Source organism: Nymphaea colorata, chromosome 6 (genome assembly GCF_008831285.2).
Source record: "Nymphaea colorata isolate Beijing-Zhang1983 chromosome 6, ASM883128v2, whole genome shotgun sequence".
Taxonomy (NCBI): Eukaryota; Viridiplantae; Streptophyta; class Magnoliopsida; order Nymphaeales; family Nymphaeaceae; genus Nymphaea; species Nymphaea colorata.
Genome location: NC_045143.1, coordinates 12,531,995 through 12,559,692, shown reverse-complemented (window position 1 = coordinate 12,559,692; position 27,698 = coordinate 12,531,995). Strand labels below are relative to the sequence as shown.

Genomic DNA, 27,698 nt, shown 5'->3' with positions numbered 1-27,698 from the left:
GCTGCAGCAGCCACCGCCGCCGGTGTACCCAATACCACTGTCGCTGTTTCCGCCGCCGCCGGTGTCACTCTTTGCGCCATCGCCATCGTAGCCACTCTTGCGGCGTCGCTCTTGCGCCGTCGCTCTTGTGTTGTTGACCGTCGCCGTCACCGTTGTCCCTTGCGCCACTGCCTTTTGCGCCGTAGTCTTGCTTCCCGAAGAAGAAAGAAGATATGCGTGCTTAGGCGCTTCCTAAGCTTGCCTCCCCCTATTCATGTCACTTCCTAGGGGTCTTTTGCAAATCCGATGAAGTGCATCCGCCTCTTACCTGCAATATATCGCTTGGTTGATCTTTGATTCCATCTTCTTGTTTTTGTTTGGCGCCCACCGTGCAAGAAGAGGTGGCTGGTCCGTGACTTGGTAGAGGGCGTAAAGGAGGAGAGGAGCGTAACTTGAGGATTGCCTCAACGTCTGCCGGCGCTCCGGCGATCGCATCCCCCTTTCCTTACAAAAGACCGGGGTTAAATTGGTCTTACGGGTGAAGGCTTTCCTCGTCTCGAAGTTGATTTCCTATTCACTTCTATACCTTGATACTTGTTGGGTTTTGCCTCTTGGATCTTGTTTCCAGCAAGGAGAACGTGTGGCGAAACCTCTACCCGTGGGAGATTGCAGCCCGAGAGAGAGAAGGCACCGCTTCCGTCGAGCGACATCGACGATTGTTTCCCCCCAATCGACATTCTGTTCACTCTTGGGGCTGATTGGGAATCCGGATATTACTGCCCGTTGGTGCTCTCTGTTGTCATCGGTGCCTCTCTTGTTGCCTCCTGTTGGACTATCTGTGATTATGGCAGCTTCTTCATCTATAGACGTTATGGCGGATTGCCGTATGGGAGAGTGGATCATTGATAGTGGCGCTACTCACCACATGACCGGCGATCCTAAGGTCTTTCATGGGTATAAGCTTTCATCAGGAAAGGATCGTGTTTCCCTTGCCGATGGTTCATCTATCTCTGTGGCTGGAAAAGGGAGTCTCCCACTTTTGAACAAGTTCTTAGTCCACAATGCTCTACATGTTCCTCATATTCCCTTGAATCTCTTGTCGGTTAGCAAGATCACGAAGGAGTTAAATTGCGAACTTATATTTTCCGCTGATCGCTGTGTTATGCAGGACTTGGTGACAGGGAAGAGGATTGGGATTGGCCTAGCTTCTGACGGGCTCTATCGTTTACCTATGCGTGCTGCTCAGGCTCTCATGACGGCAGTCAGCCAAGCCACGAAAAATAGAGAGGACTCCCTTCAGTTGCTTCTACGGTGGCATGAGCGCCTTGGACACTTGCCTTTTGGCCTTCTTAGACAGTTGTTTCCTGATATATGTTCCAAGTTAGATATGACTATGGTGTCTTGTGATGTCTGTCACCTGGCCAAACATGTTAGGGCTTCGTACCCATTGTCTAGCCATCGGTCTAATGAGGTATTTGCCATGATTCATTCTGATGTGTGGGGGCCTGCAGGGATTCCTTCTTGTCATGGTTTTCAATATTTTATCACCTTTATAGATGATTATTCTCGTAACACTATTGTCTACTTGCTGAAAGACCGTAGTGAAGTTCCTACTGTCATAGAGACTTTCATTGCCTATGTGGAAACTCAATATGGAGCATCTGTTAAGACATTTCGATCTGACAATGCTCGAGAGTATATGTGCCAGTCTGTTGATAGCTTCTTTCGAAAAAAGGGAATTGTTCATGAGACTTCCTGTAGTTATACCCCTCCTCAAAATGGAGTTGCTGAACAAAAAAATCGTCAGTTATTGAATATGACTCGGGCTCTTCTTTTTCAACGTCATGTTCCAAAAAAGTATTGGGGGGATGCTGTGTTGACCAGTGCGTATCTTATAAACCGGTTGCCTAGTCGCGTGTTGAATGGGAAGACGCCTCACTCTCTGTTACCGGGGACTCGTGAACCTTTCTCTCTTCCACTCAGAGTTTTTGGTTGTGTTTGCTTTATTCACAACCATAGTCCTCACATTAAAAAGCTTGATCCAAGATCTATTAAGGGCATTTTTTTAGGGTATTCTCCCACTCAAAAAGGGTACAAGTGTCGAGACCCTTCCACTGGTCGGGCCTATGTTACCAAAGATGTCACTTTCCTTGAACATGTTTCCTATTTTGGTGAGAATCCTCTTCAGGGGGAGTACTCTATGTCACGGGAAGAGTATTCTCCGAGTCAGGAAATTCAGTTTACAGATTTTTTGGACTACAGGCGTGACTCTGTTGGTCCATCTAGTGAGGTGCATGAACAAGAGAAAAATGGTCCATCTAGTGAGGTGCATGAACAGGAGAAAAATGGAGAGTGTTCCACTGAGGCAGAAGAGAAGTGCAATCGTTTATTTGGGCAAGTTTACTCTAGGCGAAGAGTTTGTACAGATGAGATGACAGGTGGTGAGAATTCTACTCCCAATCCAATTAGTCCTTCCCTGGATGACCCAAGTCGTGCGCAGAAGCAACCTGTTGAAGAAGAGATTCAGACTGTTGCTGCTAGTGAAGAGCTTCCCATCGCCCTGCGAAAGGGTGTCAGGTCATGTACTCAACATCCTATTGGTAACTTTGTTTCATATTCTAGACTGAGCAAGGACTACAAATGCTTTGTATCTTCTCTTTCTTTGACTATGGTTCCCAGGAATGTTGCTGAGGCTCAGAGTGATCCTAAGTGGACCTATGCTATGCAAGAAGAGATGGAAGCCTTGCGAAGAAACATGACATGGGAAGTTGTAAAGATTCCTGAGGCGGCTCACTTGGTTGGATCTAAGTGGGTCTACACCATCAAGTACAAACCAGATGGGAGTGTTGAAAGATACAAAGCTCGTCTTGTGGCCAAGGGGTTTAGTCAGAAATATGGGATTGATTATTTGGAGACCTTTGCTCCTGTTGCGAAGATGAAGACGGTCAGAGTCATTATCTCTTTAGCTGTGATGAAGGAGTGGAAGATGTACCAACTTGATGTCAAGAACGCATTTCTCAATGGAGACCTTGAAGATGAAGTATATATGTGTATGCCTCCAGGATATGAGGAACCTGGAAAATGTTGCAAGCTAAGGAAAGCTTTATATGGGCTCAAGCAATCTCCTCGAGCATGGTTTGAACGACTCAGACTTGTCATGAGACAATGTGGATACCATCAAGGGAATGGAGATCATACACTTTTTGTGAAGAGAAATAAGCAAAAGGTTACTATTCTGTTGGTATATGTTGATGATATGATTGTCACAGGTGATGATGAAGATGAAATAATGAGGTTAAAGAAACTGTTGGCGATCGAGTTTGATCTTAAGGACCTTGGTAAGTTGAAATACTTCCTTGGCATAGAAATTGCTAGGTCTGGGACTAGCCTTGTGCTAAATCAACGGAAGTACACTCTAGATTTGTTAAAGGAGACTGGGAAACTAGGGTGTAGACCAGCTTCTACTCCTCTAGATGCTGGCCATAAGCTAAGTCTGAGAGACGGGGAGCCACTCTGTGAAGAGGCAAAAAGAAGATATCAATGTCTTGTAGGGAAGTTAATTTATCTTACTCTCACTAGACCTGATATTACCTTTGCTGTGAATGTGATGAGCCAGTTCATGCATGCTCCCACGGATGCCCACTTGAAGGCTGTTGACAGGATCTTGTGCTACTTGAAGAGGAATCCTGGCAAAGGTCTCTTATATGTCAAGCAAGACACTCTTGGGATTGAAGGTTATTCAGATGCAGACTGGGCAGGCTGTATTGACACTAGGAGGTCCACCTCTGGCTATTGTATTTATTTGGGAGGGAATCTCATAGTGTGGAGAAGTAAAAGGCAAGATGTTTGTTCGCGTTCCAGTGCTGAAGCAGAATACAGAGCTGTTGCTATGGGAGTTTCTGAGCTTTTGTGGCTGAAAGTATTGTTGACTGATATTGGTATAAAAGTTGAAGAACCAATGAAGATGTATTGCGATAACAAGTCTGCAATTAACTTGGCCAACAACCCTGTGCTTCATGACAGAACAAAGCATGTTGAGATTGACCGACATTTCATTCGAGAGAGAATTGATGCTAAAGAACTTATACTTCCTTACATGAGATCTGAAGACCAAACGGCTGATGTTCTGACGAAGGCTTTATCTTCGACCTCATTTGAGAGAAATGTATCCAAGTTGGGCATGTTTGATATGTATGCCCAACTTGAGGGGGAGTGTTGAAGTATGTTAGATGGGTCTCGGGACCGGGTTCGGATCCGTATCCGATCCAACTTGTAGCCCTTGTTGGGCATTATTTAAGTTGTGTAACCCTAATCCTTATGGTGTGAATGAAAGACAAAAGAGAGAGAGAGTCTGGCGACTAGTGGGCACCGGCTCCTCCTCATTCGTGGTTTTTTTCCTCTTGTTGAGGGTTTTTTCACGTTACATCGTGATCGTTGTTTCTCTTCCTCTTCTTGTTCGTGTTTCTACATTGACTATGAAGATGAAGAAGAAGATGATGAAGATTATGAATGATGAATCATTATATGTATCAAACCACTTAAGAGTTATGAATCTATGGTTGTTGAACACTTGAATGTTTTATCACTTTATGACTTATGCTTTGTTGATTGAGATTGAATGATATTGTTATAAATTTTGATGTCTATGAAGTATGAAGTATGAATGATGAACCGTGAATGCGTAAGTTTATAGCATTTAGCAATAATAAGTCTATCATTATCTAAAACATGTTTTCTATGAAGAATTTATTATTTTTAATTTTTTCTGATTTTTTTTATGAATTTTCTGATTTTTTTTTAATTTTTTCTGATTTATTATTATTATTTTAAAAAAAATTACGATATGGTTATGATACGTTACGATACGTTACGATACGGCGTATCTTAAAGCCCGACCGATACGCCTTACAATACGCGTTTTACAACATTGGTTTTATAGCATGATTGACACGGGGGACGTAGGGCTTTGACCCTCTCATAGGCTAATTTGACTGACGCAAAGTATTGGGCCAGATCTGAGTCACCTTGTTGGAGTTTAAGAAGTTCTTCTTCAACCTGCAAGACTTTGTTCATATTCTTATCGTGGGAATAAGTTTGCTTCAAAAATTCCCACATATGTTTGGCAGAGGTATAATACGCAATCGTAGGAGTGATGTGTGTCTGTACGCTATTCATAATTCATGACATAACAATATTGTTATCTTCCTCCCATGTAGAATATTTTCCTGTCTTGGTTGGGGTTCTTCCTCCTCAATAACATGTTTCTTTCTGTGCCCCTTAACAGACATCATAAATACGCGAGGCCGGATTTCATAGTTTGAGTTGTCTAACTTCACGGTAGACCCAAATGAAAGAAGATTCCCAGAGACTTTATATTCTCCCTGCATATCAACAATAGTATCCCTCTGCTCCATAGTGAAGATCAAAGAAAAATCTCTGCACACTTAATGTAGGCTGCTGGAAAAAAAATGAACGTGCAGGCAGAAAAATCCAATCACAGATTTTAACGTCTAGATGTTGTTAACATGCATTCAACGCAGGTAGCAGTCACACCTCCTTCACGACCCTGAACAGCAGAAAACTTTGCCGATAATTACTGCTGAGAAACAAACTTACAGACGAAGATTGTCGCTGTTTTTTCTGTTCCCAACCTCAACTTTCAAACAGCAAGTCCACATCTTGCTGTTCCACAATCAGCAACGTCAACAAGCCATCTCCATGATCAGCAGCAGCAACAAGCAATCTTAGATCAGCAGCAACGACAGGATCCCAGCAGCCACACCATGTCAGCGACAAGCAATCTTTGATCAGCAACAACGACAAGATCCCAGCAGCCACGGCATGTTCCACTAGTGGATCTGATCACGCGTTCCACATAGGAGTGATCAGATTCCACCCACCAGTGAGCAGTAGAGAGAAGAAGATGAGAAAGAAAAGGGGGAGATGGGAGAGGAGGAAGAGTCACCGGAGAGGAGATCGCCGGAAATCTGCCAGTCGCCGGCAGCCTGAAGTGATCACGCCACTGGCTCTGATACCATGTTGACGTGAGAGAAAGAGAGAAGAAAACACGTCCAATTTGTTATTCATCACTAACCCTAACCCTTACTTAAGGGAGAATTAGGGTAAAGAACAAAATTACAATGTAAACCAAAAAGTTATTGAAAATAATTAAAGAAGTGTCAAGTTCTTTAATATTCTAAAAACTACCTCAACATCAACAACTTGCAGAGAGATTCTTGTGTTAATTGCTAAGTCATCATGCCCATCAAACAATCTTTTACCTGGAAATATTATATCTCTTGATTCAATTACATTAATGTGCAAAACTTCATAGATTAGGCAAGAAAGATATCTTCATGCATTTCTAGCTAATTAGTAAGTTATCTCATTAGTTATATTTTTTGGAAAGACGAATCCCTTTTGCAAACTGACTTATAATGAAAACAAGTGCATTTTTTTTTCTCCTTCCCATTTAGTTCGTCAGTTTAAAAACAAAGGCTCATTTCATTCTCATTTTTCTTTATTTCCCCATTTTTTAAGATTTTTTTACAAAAAAGAAAATACCAAAATTTGTGAAAATGATCATATGAACAGTGATCCCCAAGTTTCAATGTGGCTTCCCATGTCACATGGACTCGTAAGGGTGCCATACCGTATTGATGCAGCAAAATGATGTTTGGTATTTCTTTTTTTTTATAATTTTGATTTTTTTTGTCTAAATTTTATGGATATAAATAAATGAAAGCGTTGCTACATAGGTGCGGACAGTGGCATGGACCATTTTCAAAAAGCTTGGCTAAAATGACATTGGCTAAAATGACATGATATATATATATATATATATATCATGTCATTTTAGCCAATGTCATTTTAGCCAAGCTTTTTGAAAATGGTCCATGCCACTGTCCGCACCTATGTCACATAGGTGGGTTCTTGTGTCCTAGGCTAAAAAAAGCTTTTATTGGACCTAGTGATATAGATAGATTCAACAATTTTCTTATTAGAAATTTCAGCACATTCCTGTGTCTTTTATCCATCCAATTTTCATGCACTCTGAATTCTGAAACACTGATATTTCCTTTTACACCTTGTGCAGTGAAATATAGGTAAAATCATGCTTTTTCTCCTGAGATCAGCGAAACGCTTTTAGACAAACAAAGATGGCTTTACAAAACCATGTCTTTTTCCTGAGATCAGGGAAAAGCTTTTAGACACAGAAATCACTTTAATAAATCAGGTCTTTTTTTTCTAAGATCAGGTAAAAGTTGTTGGACAAACAGAGATCACTTTAATAAGCACGGCGTTGAAAGATGGATCCATGAATTCATGATTCAAAGTAGAAACTCACCCAAGCTTTAACAGTCCACTGACTGTACAAACGTTGATGTCAAAATCCACTTTAGGCTGCAAAATATAGTCCCCTTCCCTGATAGGCTATAGCGACATGAAAATAGCATAGTCAGGGTTTCACTATCAACAACTAAATTAACATTAGTAACAGAATGATTAAGAAACGGACAGATAATTGAGAGTAACAACCTCTCTTATCAACAAAGCAAATCTGCCTTCACACATTCTGACACGTACAAACTCTCTTTCTGCAAGCTGCTCGCTCAGGCGCTTCATAGGTGGCATCAAATATATGTCCGTAAATTTCTGAACTGAGCTCCTCAGCTTCTCAGAGTCAAGAACCTTCTTTATTGCATGCTGTGATACCTAAATTAGACATAGCAAGTACTAGTAACAGATTTCATTTTATTAAATGTGCTTCTTAACAAAATCTGAAGCAATATACCTTCCTGTTACTTTTCAAAACAAATAATGAACTTTCTGGTGAAAGTACAGGATCAAAGTCATTCTGTATTTTAATCTACATCAGAAAAATGCGTTAGATCAGCAAAATTTTGATCAATCATCGAAATGTGTCATAATTAGGTTCCAAAGCTGTTCAGTGTAAGGAGAAGAATAACTGATGAAAGGGTAATTACATCAACAGAATATGGGCCGTCACAGTCTCTTAGGCACGCCGTAATTATATTTAAGAATCATAATACAAGTTACAGATGACATAAGAGTACATAAGTAAAACACAGAGAGAACAATTTGCCATTGATTACATGCCAGTTAGAATAAGCTCATGATATAGATCAGATAATGAGTCCGCAGATTCAAAACACCATCATGTTTTTTCACCCTTCCTCAAGTTTTGCATGGTAGTGGATAATGAACAAATTGCCTTTGAGCATCCAGAATCTGTCCTTAATCTAGGCCTTTAGTAAACAAATCTGCGATGGTGCAACCTGCTCTAGAGATTTAACAAACTCAGGCTCAATCTCATTTTCTTCAACCTTCTGCCTTATAAAATGTTGGTCAGTTCGATGTGCTATGTTGGAGAAGAACCAGCGCCAGCGTCGACACGGGTGGATGCCGAATAGAATTAGATTACATCACAATTCATAAGTTCAAAAGTCAAAACATATAGTTATCAGTTATCACCTTTCTTGGTGTTAGAAACCAAAAGACCCTCTTTCTCCAAGCTTCCCACCGTTCCCACTACGAGAAAGAAAGCTTCTTCACCGGCAAAGCTTGATGCGAATGGGGAAAATCTCTCCCTCCCACGTCTCTTGCAGTGTTTAGAAACAAGAAAAGAGAGAGAGAAAGAAGCGTAGGTTTTTAAAAGATCACACAAAAAAGGGGCCGTCGGGCCCCTTTTTAATTTTTTCCCATACGATACGGGGATGTATCGCCCATATCGTACGATACGGGCGATACCCTTGCGATACGCGAGCGTATCGCGTATCGCAAGCATAACATATAGGTTTCTTCGACCTAAACGATACGTATCGTACGATACGGATAACATTGCATAGAATGACGTGAGACATTGTTCAACGTGTTGGATTTTGGATCTAGATGGAAGATCCAAAAATCTTATTGTTTAACACCCTCCCTCAAGCTGTGCATGGTTTTGAACCACGAATAGCTTGCACTTCAAAAACCAGAACCGATACTTTGCCAATCCTTTAGTAAATATGTCAGCAGCTTGTTCATTAGTTCCAACAAAGACTGGTTCTATCTCTTTATTCTCCACCTTCTGCCTAATAAAATGTTGGTCGATCTCAATGTGTTTTGTTCGGCCATGTTGTATAGGGTTGAAAGCAATGTTGATGGTGCTTTGGTTGTCACACATTAGTATTGAGCTTTTAATTTTTTCTCCTATATCTTTTAGCAAGTGTCAAATCCAAGTCACTTCTGCCGTCCCTATAGCCATACATCTATATTCAGCCTATGTACTTGATCTTGCAGTTGCTCTTTGTTTCCTACTACTACAAAATACCAAATTTTTGCCTATAAAGATGCAAAAACTAGAGATAGATCTTCTTTCGTTTGGGTCTCCAACCCAATCAACATCCGTATACGTGATTAATTCATGACCAACAGCTTCATTCTCACTTCTACAATACACTAATCCATCTCCAATAATTCCCTTGAGATACCTTAGTATCCTTTTAACTGCATTCATATGTGTGTCTCTAGGTGCATGCATAAATTGAGACACTTAATTTACTACATAGGTAATATCAGGTACAGTAAATGTTAAATATTGAAATGCACCAACAATACTGCGATATTTGGTGGGGTTTTCATATGTTTCCCCATCATTTATACTCATCTTTTGGTTCAGAATACTAGGTGTTTCAGCAAGCTTATAATCTATCATGCATGTTCTATCCAATAGGTCAAGAGTATATTTCTGTCGTGATCTCCTTGCCTATCAATTTCAACCCCAAAGAAATATCCCAGGCTTCCAAGATCTTTCATCTTAAAGTTTCTCATTAACAGACCCTGTATCTCATCAAAATGTTTCTCTGAGCTCTCTGTAATGATAATGTCATCAGCACATATAAGGCGGAGGGCAGTAACATTTTCTTTCTTGAAAATAAAAAAGGAATGGTCGAGAGGACTGTTTCGAAATCCGTATTCCTTAAATTTTGTTTGAAAAACCGTCAAACCACATTACAAGAACGTAGAATACAAAGACAGAATGACATGAGGGTGTTAATCACGTTTTTACATGTTAAACGTGATTAACCCCTTTCCATCAAACAGTCCCACCGTATCTTTTTGCAGGCAGCAGTAACTTTAGACGTCCAACCTTGTCATGAATGAGGGGATGAGAAAAAAGAGAAGAAGGGAAGCTGCGTGAAACCCTAGATGGCACGGTCCTAGGTCTGATGCTCTGATACCATGTTGCGTAGAGAAGTAGAGAAGAGGGAGAAGAGAAGAACGTGAGGAAGGAGGAGAGAATAGGTCGCAGTCAACTTACGGCTGCTCCTCTTTCATTAGACTAAATAATGATTAGGGTTATGTTTAACCCTTTACATAAAGAGTACAACAAAATTTTAAAATTCAGAAAGCTACCTAATATTAAATCCCAACATACATAAAACTGTAAATACCAAAGCAGCACGTTTCCTCAACAAGTACATTATCTATGCTTTTGATATTTGGGAAAAGGTATCAGCAAGAGTTTCTGATAATTCTTCCGTAGTACATTCATTAGAAACTCAAACAGCACTTGTTGAGATAAAGTAGATAGAATATATGCAACCAGACTTTGGTCACGTCTCATCCAGACAACATGTTCAGGGTTGCTGTTTTCTTGAACAGCAATGACCTCTCCTGCCTCATTTTTTATTTCCTGCAGAATAGACTTTGGTGGAGCCTTTGTTGAACCATCGAGATGTCCAAACAGGCCTTGACTCCTTCTAAAATGCATGATCTGCCTTTTCCAGGTTAGATAATTTTCATGGTTAAGTTTTTCAATAATAAGATGAGGAAGAAAATTTGAGGACATACCAGAATGTGAAAGGTTTTCCATGAGAGCAGAAAGAAAGGGTAAACAGGTAGAAGATGAGAGGAGAAAAAGAGGACAAGATATAACAAGATGTGCCCCTTGGTAAGCAAGAAGAAAGTTTGTATAAAATGACAAGAATGACGCAAGAGAAAAGTAAATAGTCAAGATAGAGACAAGATAGGAAAAGAATTCTAACCATATAAGATCCGTTTGAGCATTCCGTTAGAAATCTAGCACCAATATGTGTAATTAAAAATCTGTATTCATGCGGGAAAATAGAAAGAGAGGATGAGACAGGGAGGTCGTTACCAAGATGGTCTACATGGCCCATATTTATATTTTATTATACTCAATCACTTACAATTGCTGAATCCTAAGAGACTCTTCAATCATAGAATCCTAGGAGACTTCTCACATATCACAAGGACATAGAATACCGCATTACAAGAACGTAGAATACAAAGACAGAATGACATGAGACAATGTTCAACGTGTTGGATTTTGGATCCAGATGGAAGATCCGAAAATCTTATTGTTTAACATAAAGAAGGACCAGCCATGCTACTTGATGATGATCATATTGAGTGACTGAACATTGAAGGAGTAGGAGAGTTTGGTGAAGAAGAAGAGAGCCTGCATATGCTGGTGAGGACATTCTACTTGAAGGGGATGAAGAAAATGAAGCAAATGAGGATGAAGATTATAATGAAGATGAAGAAGATGAATAGATAGATTCTATATTTTAAATCTTTGATGATATGATGTAAAACAGTCAAACTTTTACTGTAAAAGTCTTCGAGACTTTAAGCTTTATCATGCTTATCATATGGTTATCATTATTATGCATGTGGACAATAAATTATGAAAGTTTTTTTTATGTGTGTGGTACCATGATGAGTTTGTTAATATGAAACACATTTTTCATTATTTTTTCTACTTTTTCTCTATTTTTTGGAATTGCTTATTTTTTAATGAATTAAAAGTAAATTTATGATACACTTAAAATACGTTATGATACGTGTATAGGTCGGGCCGACCGATACGCGATATGATACAGCTTTTACTGTTTTACAACATTGGGTTATACACTTTTGCGTTCATAACAGGAGAGAATCAACGGTAAGAACACAAGTAAATTGGTCCAGACTTGGGTTAGATGGAATCATGGAACTAACCAAGTTTTAAACGATGTTTGGATGAAAGACACTACTGATTGATTGATATTTGTCTTAGCAACCAGTCTGTATCTAAAAACACGAGCACATTATATTAGTGCCTTGATTTTGTGTTTAGGCAGCTTTATATGGCTGTCATTTCTGCTCTTTAACACATTGTGCAAATAACTACCTTATCATGCATCTCGTAACCCACTCAAGAAGGAGGTAAAGCGACAACAATGAGATCAAGGGCCGTCGGTGTTGGAGAGTGAGGCACCGTGAAGATCAAGGAGCTCTAGCATTAAACCCCGCACATAGAATTAGGATTTATCTTCTTTCCCTCCCTTCCATAAAGAGTGAACCCTCGTAACAGGATTTTATTGCCTTCCGTTTGTTCTATTTAGTGTACCCACTCTTGTATTTGTTCAAAAGAATCCATGCAACAACATGAAAAACTGTTGAACACTTTGTAGAACTTTAATTTCATGCAATAGAAGTATTTCTTGAGTATTACAGCTTTTGATCAATCCTGATTCAACTAGAATTTTCCATATATTGATTATATACTTTGTTGATAGATTGTGGGTTTCGGGTCCGGATCCATACCCGACCCGCCTTGTAGCCCGTTTTGGGCTCTACTTAAGTCATGTAACCCTAATCCTTATGAGTTAATGATAATCTTTAGAGAGAGAGAGTCTGGCTGCTAGTGGGCACCAACTCCTCCTCATTCGTGGTTTTTTCTCCCTCGTGTTGAGGGTTTTCCACGTTACATCGTGATCATTGTTTCTCTTCTTCTTCGTCTTGTTCGTATTTCTACATGGTATCAGAGCCGTGAAGTTCCGGCGTTTTTGGTTGTCTTTTGCCCGTGTTAGAGGAGAATCGCCCGACACTGTTCATCGTCTCGCCCGTGCCCGACGCTCGTGCCCGAGCGTCGTCTGTCACCCCGCCGCCGTCTCCGCCCAGCGCCGCCCTGATCAACGCCGATCAGGATTCCGCCGTCTCCGCCTAGCGACAACCGGCCCAGCGACGCCCTGGTTAGCGCAGCCGCTTCCGCCCAGCGTCGGCCTGCCCAGCGGCGTTCCCGTTCTGCTGCTTCCGCCCAGCGTCGGCCTGCCCAAACGACGACCTGTCCAGCGGCGGTCTTTTTCCGCCCAACGCCGTGTCCTTTTCCGGCGCCGTGCCGCTCTGCCTGGTCTGTTTCCGCCCAGCGCCGCGCCGACTGCCTGGTCTGTTCCCGCCCAGCGCCGCGCCGCTTTGCCTGGTTCTGTTTCCTGCTCTCTGTCCGTTTTTTGGTGTTGTATCGTGTGATTGCTTCTTGCTGCCCTTGCTGCCTACTGGTCTGTGATTATGGCAGCCTCTTCCTCGTCAACCGTCAACACCAATCCCACTGAAATAGGGGCTTTTAGAACGGAGAATGTTCCCATGCAGGTCATCACTCTTCGCCTCACCAAGGATAATTATTTCTCGTGGTCGCCTGCTATGACCATGGGGATTGCTGGCCGTGGTCGCATGGCCTATATTGATGGGAGCAACCCCGAACCAGCAAGAACAAGTGATGTGTGGCATACTTGGTTTCTTGAGGATAATCAAGTGAAAACTTGGATTGTCAATTCCGTTTCCGCCGATATTCAGCCCCTTATCCTTCGGAAGAAGACTGCTAGAGACATGTGGGTGGTCCTCGAGCAAATGTATGGCCAAAAGAAGACCGCAATTCGTACTTACCAAGTAATGAAGACAGTCTATGGCATTCGACAAGGGACCTCGTCTGTTGCAGAGTACTATGGGGCTTTGAAAGCCAAGTGGGAAGAGCTTGACTATCATTCTGATATTCCTTGGCATTGTCCCCATGATCAGGCGCTCTATGTTGCTCATGAATGGGAAAACAGGGTGTTCCTATTTTTAGCAGGTTTAAATGATGAGTTTGAAGGTGTTCGAAGTCAGATTTTGAATTCAGGGGAGGTGTCCAGTATTGAAGATGTGTACTCCTGTGTTGAAGCGGAAGAACAGCGAAGGCTTGTTACAAAAGAAGGGAAGAGGGAACTTGTGCCCTATAACGAGAGATCTGCTCTCGTGAGTCGTGGTCCTGGCGGCCCATCTAGGTCTCTTCGCCGGTGCACTCACTGCAAGAAGACAGGTCACACTGTGGATTATTGCTGGGATCTTCATCCAGAAAAGAAGGGGAACAGAGGGAGATCTTTGACTGGGAGAACGCCCGTGTCTGAGGTGCAAGCCTCTAGTGGAGAAAAAGTCTCCATTTCTGCTGACCAGCTTCGTGAACTAAGGGCTTATTTGGGCAGGCTCGATGTCAACAAGACTGAGACCTCAGAGGGAACTACAGCTAATCATGCTCTTGCAGCTATTGGCAATCAAGGTAACTCTTCTGTGGGGGAATGGATTGTCGATAGTGGTGCTACTCATCACATGACAGGTAACCCAAAATTGTTTCATGAGTATAAGTTGTCCTCGGGAAGGGAACGTGTTTCTCTTGCAGATGGTTCCTCTACCTGTGTGGCAGGCGAAGGCACTCTGTCCTTGTTGGACAAATTTCATGTGCAGGGCGCTTTACATGTTCCCCAGTTTCCTTTAAATCTCTTATCAGTCAGTAGACTTACTAAAGAATTGAATTGTGAACTTATATTCTCTGCCGATCGTTGTGTTTTGCAGGACTTGGTGACAGGGAAGAGGATTGGGATTGGTTTAGCTTCTGATGGATTATATCGTCTTCCCATACGTGTGGCTACTGCTCTGTTGACAGCGATCCGCAAGACAGATAAGAGAAGAGAAGATTGTCTTCAGTCTTTTATGTACTGGCATGAACGTTTTGGGCATTTACCTTTTGGGATTTTGAAACATTTGTTTCCAGACTTGTGTTCCTCCTTTGATGTGTCTTCCATTTCTTGTGATGTTTGTCAGTTTGCCAAACATGTGAGGGCTTCGTACCCTCTTTCTTCTAGTTGTGCTAATGAAGCTTTTTCTCTGATTCACTCTGATGTATGGGGACCTTCGGGCATTCATACCCGTCAAGGTTTCCAGTATTTTATCACTTTCATTGATGATTTCTCTCGTGCTACATTTATATACTTGTTAAAAGACCGCAGCGAGGTTCCTCGAATCATCGAGACATTTATTCTTCTTGTGCATACCCAGTATGGTGCGAATGTTAAAACTTTCAGGTCCGATAATGCCCGTGAGTACATGTGTCGGCCTGTTGAGGAGTTTCTTAGACAACGGGGGATTGTTCACGAGACATCCTGTAGTTACACCCCCCCTCAAAATGGGGTAGCTGAAAGGAAAAATCGTCAACTTCTTAATGTCACCAGGGCTCTTTTGTTTCAGAGAAATCTTCCTAAACACTATTGGGGTGATGCAGTTCTTACTAGTGCCTATCTTATTAACCGCATGCCCAGTCGTGTTTTGAATGGTAGGACTCCCCACTCGTTGCTTCCTGGCAGTCGTCCACCATTTCCTCTTCCTCCTCGTGTTTTTGGTTGTGTATGTTTTATCCATGATCACAGTCCAAATGTCAAGAAACTTGATCCTAGGTCTATCAAAGGTGTCTTTGTTGGATACTCCCCTACGCAAAAAGGATACAAATGTATTGATCCTATTACTGGTCGAGCTTATGTTACGAGGGATGTTACCTTCTTGGAACATGCCTCTTACTTTGGTGTGAATCCTCTTCAGGGGGAGCAGTCTGTGGGCAGGGAAGAGTATTCTCAGAGACAGGAACTTCAGTTTATAGATTTTTTGGACTACAAGAAAACAGAATCACTTAATACTGTTGATGTGCCTGAGAATGAGGAAAGGGGTGACAATAGCATTGAGAAGGAAGGCCCTCAGTTGTTTGGACAGTTCTACTCTAGACGAGGTACTCGGACAGAGGTGATGACTTGTGATGCTAGATCTACTTCCAATCCCAATGCCACTCCTTCCCTGGATGAACCAAGTCCTACCGAGGAGACCGTGGAGACCCATGATGAGGTTGAAAAGAAGAATGACGATCTTCCCATTGCCCTGAGAAAGGGTGTCAGGTCATGTACTCAACACCCTATTGGTAATTTTGTTTCTTATTCCAGACTTGGGAAAGATTACAAGTGTTTTGTTTCTACTCTTTCTTTGGCTGTGATTCCCAGGACTGTCGCTGAAGCTCAAAGTGACTCCAAGTGGGCCGATGCAATGAAAGAAGAAATAGATGCCCTAAGAAGAAACTTGACATGGGAAGTGGTGAAGATTCCTGAAGCCGCTCACCTAGTTGGATCCAAATGGGTGTATACCATCAAGTACAAACCAGATGGGAGTGTTGAAAGATATAAAGCTCGACTTGTGGCCAAGGGATTTAGCCAGAAATATGGAATTGATTACTTGGAAACCTTTGCTCCTGTTGCGAAAATGAAGACTGTGAGGGTGGTTATATCCCTAGCTGTGATGAAGGAGTGGAAGATGTATCAACTGGATGTTAAGAATGCATTCCTCAATGGTGACCTCGAAGAAGAAGTATATATGCATATGCCTCCAGGATATGAAGAACCAGAAATGTGTTGTAAGCTGAAAAAGGCATTGTATGGCCTTAAGCAATCGCCCAGAGCGTGGTTTGAACGACTGAGAAGAGTGATGATACGTCATGGATACAAACAAGGAAATGGAGATCACACTCTGTTTGTGAAGAAGAAGGAGAGCAAGGTTACTCTCCTGCTCGTCTACGTAGATGACATGATTGTTACTGGAGATGATGAGGAAGAGATTATCAAGCTAAAAGGGTTACTGGCTACAGAATTCGACCTCAAAGATCTTGGAAAACTAAGGTATTTTCTTGGTATGGAGGTTGCTAGGTCTAGTACTGGTCTTGTACTAAACCAAAGGAAATATACATTAGACCTGCTGGAAGAAACTGGTAAATTGGGATGTAGACCTACTCCTACCCCTTTTGACACTGGGCACAAGTTGAGTCTCAGAGATGGAGAGCCTCTCTGTGAAGAAGACAAGGGAAGATATCAACGTTTGGTTGGGAAGCTAATTTATCTTACCCTCACGAGACCTGATATCACCTTTGTGGTGAATGTTTTGAGCCAATTCATGCATGCGCCAACCGATGCACATCTGAAGGCTGTGGACAAAGTGCTATGCTACCTGAAGAAAAATCCTGGTAAGGGACTCCTGTATGTGAAACAAGAGACTGTGGAAATCGAGGGCTATTCTGATGCGGATTGGGCAGGTTGTGGTGATACCAGACGATCCACTACAGGGTACTGTGTCTACTTGGGAGGAAACCTTGTTGTATGGAGGAGCAAGAGACAGGATGTTTGCTCTAGATCCAGTGCAGAGGCAGAATATAGGGCAGTTGCTATGGGAGTGTCAGAGTTATTATGGTTGAAGATATTGTTGACTGACATTGGAATAGAGATTGAAGGACCTATGAAGATGTATTGTGATAACAAGTCTGCAATCAACTTAGCCAACAATCCTGTACTTCACGACAGAACAAAACATGTTGAAATTGATCGTCACTTCATTCGGGAAAGGATTGATGCGAAAGAGTTGATCTTACCTTACATGAAGTCTGAAGACCAAACTGCTGATGTTCTGACGAAAGCTCTTCCTTCAGCTTCATTTGAGAGGAATGTATCCAAGTTGGGCATGTTTGATATGTACGCCCAACTTGAGGGGGAGTGTTGATAGATTGTGGGTTTCGGGTCCGGATCCATACCCGACCCGCCTTGTAGCCCGTTTTGGGCTCTACTTAAGTCATGTAACCCTAATCCTTATGAGTTAATGATAATCTTTAGAGAGAGAGAGTCTGGCTGCTAGTGGGCACCAACTCCTCCTCATTCGTGGTTTTTTCTCCCTCGTGTTGAGGGTTTTCCACGTTACATCGTGATCATTGTTTCTCTTCTTCTTCGTCTTGTTCGTATTTCTACATACTTGATATTCAAACAATTGTCATCGGGGTTCGACACGGACTCATTACTTATAAAATCTGGAATTAAAAGTATAACTAGTGTTGTTTCCCAGTGCATTGCATCAAAATATTTGATTTTTTAATTGCTACAGGGTTCAAAATTGATCTACAAATTGCATTTATACTCAAAAAGCACCACCATGCATGAGGTATGTTTTTTTCCATGCATAACCTGTTCACCTTAAATAACTTCTCACACTCCTGCATCTCAAACCCTGGTGATCGTTGTAGGTATACAGTATCAAACGTGTCACTATAAAAAAATGCATTCCACACATCTATCTGGCATAAGTTCCATCTATAATGTACAACCACATATCGAACAAGTTCTTCAAGTTTGCCTTTCCCTTGTATTGTTTCTTGTAGAATTCCCCAAATGGATTCCAATTCCACTTGGATATTTCCACAAACTTCCTCAGTTATTTTGTGCCCGAGAGTAAAACAACTGGAATTTCTTAACAAATCATTCACTTCATAAGGAGTTAGAATCTTCTTGGCCACTGGATGGAAGGACTCCAGTCCCACAAAAGGCTATTCCTCATGAGAAAAAGAATGAGAAACAAGAGACCTTGATAGAACAGATTATCCGAAATACATCAGCTGGAAGAAGAAAGATCAATCTGTCATTGCCTACATCACTTCTACTTTGTCACAGGAGATGCTTCAGGAAGTCCAAGATGCATAGCCATAGAACGCTAAGACATGCTGATCCAAATATACTTGATGGTTTCACAGGCCAAGATTGTTTTCTTACACAGAGAATTTCAGCAAACATAAAACAATTGTATTGAGCATACAACATTCTAGTCCCAGTTCATTCAAAGTCTTTTTGAACTTTATCCTTGTCTAAGACTTCATTCCTAAAAATAGCAAGCTGATCTACTATAGCCTTTATTCTATTCAAGTATTTCATAACCAACCTTTAGTTTAGCCCTTTCCCATGCTTAAATTCATCCTTCAAAAATAAAACCCTTGCCTCTGAGGTTTGATAATATGTTTGTGCAAGTTTGTCCCACAACAGTCCAACCATAAAATCATCAAATATCGATGTCAGCACATTCGGAGAAAGTGTGGAAGTGATATGTTCAACCAATGCCGAATCCAATTCCATCCAGCTTGCATGGTCTAGGTTTCAAATATGTTGGATTGATGTCACTAGGTTATCACCCTTTCTTTTCTATGAAATAAACCATTGTCACATAAGACGCTAACGGGTATAATACGGCGAGGAAAAAAACGGGTATATTACGGCGAGGAAAAAAATCTCGGGAATAAAACGGGAAAAAGACGGTAAATTTTTAAAAAATAAATAAAAAAATCCTAACAATTATATAAAAATAAAATAAATGAGAAATTAAAAAAACATTGGAAAATAGCTAGATAAGCAACAAATTTTAGGTACATGTCTGAAACAATTTGCCAACTTAAAAATTGAAAATAAAGTTTAAATTGAAAATAAAGTTTAAAGTTAATAAATTCTTCCCCTTCCCCTCCCAAGTGAACTCCAGCAAGAGGCGGGAAATGAGAAAATCAAAAACGGAAAAAGGAGAGGATGGCGGGAAGTTAATAAGCCCCTTTCTCTTTTAAAAAGACGTTTTTGCCATTAAAAGGAGCATCCAAGTTTAAAAAAACCAATTCGTTTACAAATATTACAATGCGTGCCATCCTTTAAAAAGACATTTTTGCCATTAAAAGGAGCGTCCAAGTTAAAAAAAACCAATTCGTTTACAAATATTACACGCATGCCATCCTTTAAAAAGACGTTTTTGCCATTAAAAGGAGCATCCAAGTTACAAAAAACCAATTCTTTTATAAATATTACACGCGTGCCATTTCTTTTAAAAACATGTCTTAAAAAACGTGGAAGACGGGTATAAAACGCGTTTTATACGCGTCTTTTATTTTTAAACGTTTTTTTGAAAAAAACGCGTTTTATTCCCGTTTTATACGGTAAAGACGTTTTTAACGTATAATACGCGTTTTTTTTAAAATAACGGCGTTTTTTGTGACAATGAAATAAACTGCAGTGAGATGGAATATATCCATCCAGATGCCCAAACAGATATTGATTCCTTATGAAAGGAAACTCTTATCTCTTTAAGTTCAGAAAACTAGCATGGGCAACCTTTTTAGAGGCAAGTTGACTCAAGAATTGGGAAGAACATCCAATACAAGAAGATGAATCTGTTGGCCAAAAGAAGGTTAAGAAACAGAAGGATATGAAGTGAAGAAAACCTAATTGATCAGCGAGATATGAAGCAATAAAATATTCAGATAAATACAAGAATTGCAATATAAGCATGCGCTTCCCTTTTCTTTTTATCCTTTCTTTTTGGGGAATTCTCCCCGGAAAGCCAATTCCTAGAACCCAATCCGACCTCCATGATTGGTTTTAGGACAGTCACGTCCTGCCAATGTATATGTGCTGATTCAGTATCATTATAGAACTGTTTCAGGTTCAGCTAGCATAAAAAACAGATTCTATATTTCTGTTGCAGTGAAAATCTGAAAGATATCTCAGATAGAATAGAATAGAACACAGATTCTAATGTTGTGCTACAGTAAAATTGAAAGAAAAAATGAGAACAATATAGAGAATCTCTTGGAGATAAAGGCATGTTGGAACAGAGAGTATCAGTTCAAGATTGAACAAATATTCAATATTAAACCCCACATTTAGATCAGAATATGAAATAAAGAGAAAGGCAATCCAATTCAACATCAGACAACAGGTAAAACAATGAGCTGATGTCAATCAGAACCCAATCTCATGTCAGAAACCAGAATAATAACCATAACAAATATGAAAGCAGACTTCAAAAAGAAATCAGATCCGAGGCGTAAAAGACAAAGATATTCAAATCATACTACAGACATAAAGGGCAAAGATATTAGAGGATGCCAAATGAAAAGGATTTCCATTCAAGAAAACCATACAGGGATTGAATTTCAGAATTGTTTAAAGGTAAACGATCCCGGAAGAACAAAATAGAGAAAAAAGGCTTCAAGGACATAAACAACATGAGAGAAGAAAAGCGTGAAATTTTTGTGACCAGGAGAAACAAGAGTTATAGATCTCTTTGGCATACATTTCGTATACGTCTACAATCTGGCTCTGATACCATGATAGAATTCTGACTCTTATATATTGATTAAGCGACCAGTCTTATGTCAATAGAAAAGAAACGAGGGAAAGAAATGCACTCAAAGGGAGGAGGGCAGCAGCACACAAAGTCCTCAACCCTAGTGATTTGATATTTACAGTCTTGCATTTTATATGGATGGAAATGTCCCCAAACCATCAAACAATTTACAGTACAGCAACAAGTGAGTCAGTTCTGCATGTGCACAAGAGTGTACGTGTTTGTTCGGATCCAAGCATGATCAAATCATCACATCTTATCAAGCAATTCTCTCTTGTAGATAGTTATTGCTACTCTCACCAATTCTATTAGTTTATTAATGTTATTGATGTGCTGTGTGGTTTAATGCACATTTTTTAGGCATAATTCAGTGATATTGAAGATTCGCCTTCAGTGCCATGTCCTTATTCCTATTTGGGCAGGTTTGTTGTGCCTATATGTGAGCAGCTTTACAACTGTTTCTGCACTTTCTTCTGTAACAAGAGAAGCATATATTGTAACAGGACAACCTTGATTTTGCTGATTATTTCACAATATGAATAATGAAACCAATAAACACAGGTAATAACAATTTCAACAGTCTATAGGCAATATGCTTGTACAAGCGGGAAATAGACTTGACAGTTTGCTATCTAGGTGCCCTAGACAAAGCAAAACAAATGCCAACTGAATGCTTTCACCACTTTAAAGAGCTCACATCGGCATCAGCAAGATGAGGTTTGATATTTTGCTGGAACATTGGAAATACGGTATTCATAATCTCCTCCTCAGATGCAGTGCCGCCTGCCATTCTCTGGTCCTTCATGACTCTGTCAATCAAATGGGAATGCACCCCACCAACCTGCCAGTAGCAACCCAATGAAAAATCCTTATTTGGATACTGGTTCATTGGAACACAAATGCTGTTCATTATGGAGTTTATGAATTTAGCTTACAACAGCAATCAGCAAATCAAAAGAAGTCCGTACTTCAGGATGCAGAGCATGTATCCCCTCGAAAATTACCTGACCAAGAGAAGAGAAAAATTAACTGTTAGACAAGAGAATGTAGGAAAATATTATTCTTTTTTTACTTTGAAATACGAAACTTCTTGACATAATCACCTTCTATGATGGTGCTCATTTATGATTCATTACAGAGACAGGTGATGACAATATTCAGTTTAACAAGGTGATTTAATGACAGTATCATGAACTTCATCATGCCAACATCAGGGTGTGTGGTTATGTGTCTGTACTTTAAGCTTATAAACAAGGGTTGCCACACCATTATGAATTACTAAAATTTACTGTCTGGGATATTACACAAGAGAAGGAAACATTGAGCGAAGCCACTTGCAGTAGTCTATGTTTCTGTTAGACACAAACTAGGATATGTGTCCTTATACATGCTCAGAGATTAACATACTCAGGGGATGGGATTTACTTATTCATTAACCAAGTTGATCATCATAAATGAACATTACTTCCTTTAGTTCACAAAATATTACATTCCGCTAACATCTTTGACAAGCCTCCAAATTCAGTAACATGATAACATCAATGAACTTGTTCATGTTCAAACACTTATAGTGTGTTTGATTACGTCAGATCAGTCGGGTGGTTTAAGACCTTATGACCTTAGATCCTAGGATTTTAGACACTTCTAATAAAAAATTGAAATTTTACGTTTGAAAGACGCAAGCATTACACCAGGGATTTGAAAACTTTGCATCTTGAAATCTGTCAACATCAAGTCAGACCCCCTCTCCTTTGTCATGAGATCCATGAATTTAAAGCACAATGATGATCCTAAATCAAGGGTTTTCAAATCCATAGTTTGATATTTGGATCTAAGGTCCGGGTAATCACATGCTCTCCTAAATTTATCATCCATGGTGAATATTGAGAAAACCGAAATATCCACAAAATGTCATCTCTCATCTGCTTTTATCATATGAACCAGACTCTTCCTAGTCAGCTGTAAAATCTGCATTACATTCTTAACAGTTGGTCAAGATAATTATAACAGCTAGCAAAGCAACAAATGCTTAGAAAATATAACACTAACATTTAACTAAATTGCACACAAGCACAACCATCGAACATAAAGACTGATGAATTCAACGAAACTAGCATATTTCATTCAAGGAGTCTTCATTTTGTCCTAGCTACTGTTAGAATATGTCCAAATATTTTTGTGTGTGTGTGTGTGTGTATAGTTGGTTATCTTTATAGTTTATATATAATCATATATGGCTAATGCATATATGACTAAGTGTTCTTATACAGCCAACTTCTGCATAGGCCATCAGGAAAAAGAAAAATGAAGAAAAAAGAAAAAAGAAGAAAAGAAGGAAGAACAAGTGAAGAAGATAGCCCTCATCTCCACGTACCCATGTCTACCCGTACCCATAGTGAATACTTGGATACACACTTGGGCATTTTTTCAGTTTAGAAACTGATCTAAACTGTTAAATTTTACGTGAACAATTTTTTCCAACTCAGTTTTCATTCTATTTTTAGAGTTATCGTTCATTAACATGTAATGTTTTAATTTAGAATCACTTATTGCTTTCATTTTTCTTTTTTTTTGTGTTATTTAATATGTGTGTGTGTGTGTGTGTGTGTGTGTGTGTATATATATATATATATATATATATGTATTGGTGTACCCCCATACTCATATTTTCTAAAGTTTGTGTGTCCATACTCAAACCGTACCCATACCCATGTAATTTAGGATTTATGATTCTAACTAAGAAAAAATGTCTGCCGAAAGTACGGCAGTTTCCCAGTTCAATTCTTTCCTGTCAAGGCTTTAGTGAACCATTTTATCTGATTGAGTTGGTTAAATCAGGATTTGGAGGAAACACTGGAGGCTTATGTTATATTCATGTTAAATTTGGACAAGTAATCTCCATGGATACGAATACACGTGCATATCCTATGATATCTGTTAGGACAGCTGTAGGCATGTTAACAAGTTGAGAATGACTGCTCAAGTACGACTCACACATTAGACAGCATGATAGACTGATAATTGTATAGGACAGCATTTGTGGACCATGGAAGGAAAATATTATCCATGGTTTGCATTGATATGCCTGAATTGTAAACTAAACCTATCGGATTTTGATTGGAACATTTAATTAGATTATTGCATAATGAATATCTTGAAACTAGACAATCGTTGGGTAGTTTTATGGAATATTAGAAAGTTAGGGTCTTATTTAAAGATATCTTACTTTGTGTTGGATTATTTTTGTAATCTGCCTGCCACACCCTAAGCTCTCTTTTATTGGAGATGAGGGTTAGTGAATGAGAACTTTCTCTCTGCCAGCTGCAGACTTTATCACGGTATCAGAGCCAGCGACCTTCTGCAACTTCCACCGGCGACGTTCATGATTTTCCAACAAACGTCTCCCTCTCTGCTCTCTCGTCTTCTTCTTTCCCCTCTTTCTGCCTTCTTCCCTCGTCTCCTCTTTTTCGCTGATCGGCGTTAGTGGAGTTTCACAAAGAAGGGAACCTAACCACAGTTGGTTATGTGATTAGGTTCCCACCGTGGAGCATGTGGGTGACCAGCAACTAAATGGGAGTTGCTCGGATCGAGTGGTAAGTTGAGCCAAACCTAATTGTGGATAGTGGAAACTTGGGTACACGTTGAAGTAGGTATCCATCTATCATTACCTTGTGTTGGATTTCTTAATGCATACGGCACCTTGGATTCTGTGAGAAGTTAGTGTATTCCTGTGACAAGCCTGACTCCCTGATTTTTTATTCTTTATCAATGTGTGACTGAATTTGTGCTGGATGTTTGCTGTCAAGTATTTCATGGTATGTCGTGTCTCTTCCTCCATTTGTTCACATGCAGCCAAGTTAGTTTTGTAGTGTGATTGATTACTCTCATGGAAGGGAAAAATATGGCTGAAAGCTAAGTCACACGGGCATTGCTATTTGGCAGCCGCACCTGAGTTGACACAACTCTGCACGGGCGCGGCCTGGATTCGCACCCAGTGAAGATCAACAAGAGTCGACCGCACCTGACCAGCTTCGCCCATTTAGGACGTGCACCCGACTCCCGTCAAACGTGAGTCCAGTGCAGTCAAAACCTTGCCAAGCTTATTTTTGTCATTTTTTTGATTTTTTTTTTTTTTAAATTTTTAAGCAAAAAAAGGGATTAGGGCACGATCATGGTCTTCCTCTCCTCCCCGTGCGTCCCTCTTTCTCTCTTTCCCAGTGCGTCCCTCTTTCTTTCCAGCAGAGATTGAAGATTTCTGGCTACTGAAATCTTTGAGTGGGTCGAACAACAGCCAGCGGCCACGTGTGATGTGCGACGGGTCTCCGAGTAGAACGACGGTTTCTCAGCCTCATTTCCAGTGGTTTCTTAGCCTTGTTTCTAGCGGTTTATCAACCTTATTTCCAACAGAATGGTAGTGTCTCACTCATATTTCTGGTGGGTACTCAGCCTTGTTTCTGGCAGATTATCTATCTGTTGCTTCATTTCTGCCATCTGCACTTCTCAGCCTTATTTCCTATGTCACATGGGTGCAAGGTGCGGGTGCTGGTGCGAGTGCGGGTGTCGGTGCGGGATGCAGCAAGTTTAAAAAAAAATTGGGTGCGGGTGCAGCGAGAGCATATAAATTTATATAAGTAATTTTATTTGTCTACATTTTCAAACTTTTTTTTTATCAAGGTTACCTTAATCTCATACAAAATTCGAAGTTTTATTAAATAAAATAAGGGGGGGAGAGAGAAGAGGGAAAGATAGGAGAAGGTAAAAAAATGAAAAAAAAAGAAAAGAGAAAAGAAGAACTTGGTGCAGTCAGCAGCACCCGATTCGGTTCGACCGAGTCGGATGCCGTGTCGGGCCGCACCCGCATCGGTGCGAGTATGCCACCCTGTGTGACTTAGCTTATTTCAGTTTGTTGTTTTTCCATGTTCTGGTTTTGTTGTATCACCGATTCAACTAACGACTCATGGCCACGAGTGCTTCTGTTTTTCTGTTTTACGCTTAAATCAGTCCATGTTATTAAGTTATTAACTTATATATACTGTTTTTGCTGTTTCTCCCAGTTTATATTTGCTGTTTTTCCATGTCTTGTTTTTAGTTTTACTTGTTTAGCATGACTTTTAGTTTCATTTTATTAACTTATATTTGCTGTTTTCTCGTTTATATTTTGTTGTTTTTCATGCCTTGTTTTTGCTTGTGTAGCACGACTTTCAGTTTCAACTTTTATGTTATTAAATTATATAGTTATATATTTGCTTTTATAATAATAATTAATAATAATAATAATAATAATAATAATAAATAGTATACCATCGCCGTACTGCCGCACCTAATTTTTTTGGGATGTGCCACTCCGGCACCCACACCTATATGACAGGCTGAAAGTGGTAGAGTTGTTTCCCATAATGATTACAATCATGGGCAATCATTTCCCCATTGGATCGGCTGTGATGTTGGATGGCTCCAACTATGACATTTGGTCTTGTATGTTTATGATGTCGGTCATTGGACATCACAAGGAGCATGTCATTGAGGAGGATGAACCTAACGTAAAAACTGATAGATATATAACTTCGAAGGACAATAATATTGTTATGTCACGGATCATGAATAGTATGTGTAGAAACACGCAATGGAAGAGGAAAACGAAGACAAAACACAAGATATACGTGGAAAACCTCAGGAAGAGGTGAAAAACCACAAAGAAGCTCTAACCTAGGGGCAAAACCGTAACCCTATGAGAGAGAAGATAATTTCCACTTAATCAACTAATTTACAATAAGTGGAGATTATAAGAGAGAGAGGTAGAGAGCCCCGCCTAGGGTACCGAGCCAGCCTCGGTATCCGTGCCCATGAGACCGGGTCCATATCTGGACCCGGTTCCCTATTACAAGATATTCTAACACTCCCCCTCAAGCTTGGCATACATGTCAAACATGCCAAGCTTGCTAACATTCTTTTCAAATTGAGAGGTACATAAGGCTTTAGTTAAAACATCTGCAACTTGACCTTCAGACTTCATATAAGGCAGGATCAATTTCTTTGAATCTATGCGTTCCCGTATGAAATGGCGATCTATCTCCACATGTTTGGTTCTATCATGAAGGACAGGATTATTAGCTAGGTTAATCGCAGACTTGTTGTCACAATACATCTTCATCTTCTCTTCCATTTCAACCCCAATATCTGCTAGAAGAATCTTTAGCCATAACATTTCTGTAACCCCCATAGCAACTGCCCTTATTCAGCCTCAGCACTGGATCTAGAACAGACTTCCTGCCTTTTACTCCTCCATACCACCAGGTTACCCCCAGAAAGATACAGTACCCTGTGGTAGACCTTCTAGTATCTGTGCACCCTGCCCAATCGGCGTCAGAGTATCCTTCAATATTCAGTTGGTCCTGCTGAGTATACAGTAATCTTTTCCCTGGGTCATTCTTTAGGTACCCCAACACTCTCTCTGCACTTTTCCAGTGACAATCAGTAGGAGCATGCATAAACTGACTCAACACATTTACAGCATAAGTAATATCAGGGCGAGTAAGAGTAAGATAAATAAGCCTACCAACCAGCCTCTGATATCGTCATTTTCCTTCCTCATCCAGGATGTTACC

General features: G+C 40.3%; 1 protein-coding gene across 11 annotated transcripts in view; it reads right to left on the bottom strand.

Moving 5' to 3' along the window:
- The window catches only part of LOC116256082 (uncharacterized), a 103,102-nt gene that overhangs the window by 30,492 nt on the left and 44,912 nt on the right, over positions 1-27,698 (bottom strand). For 6 of the 11 annotated variants that reach the window (XM_050078301.1, XM_031632249.2, XM_031632245.2 and 3 more), the window contains 5 exons: positions 22,029-22,097; positions 21,791-21,934; positions 7,775-7,849; positions 7,519-7,695; positions 7,328-7,413 (listed from right to left, as the gene is read on the bottom strand). In XM_050078301.1, the coding sequence (XP_049934258.1) occupies positions 7,328-7,413; positions 7,519-7,695; positions 7,775-7,849; positions 21,791-21,934; positions 22,029-22,097 (551 nt within the window). Of the gene's footprint in view, positions 1-5,595; positions 5,838-5,944; positions 6,008-6,186; positions 6,261-7,327; positions 7,414-7,518; positions 7,696-7,774; positions 7,850-21,790; positions 21,935-22,028; positions 22,098-27,698 lie in introns of those variants that run through there. The other 5 variants (XR_007573606.1, XR_004173043.2, XR_004173044.1 and 2 more) reach the window with 3 other exon arrangements.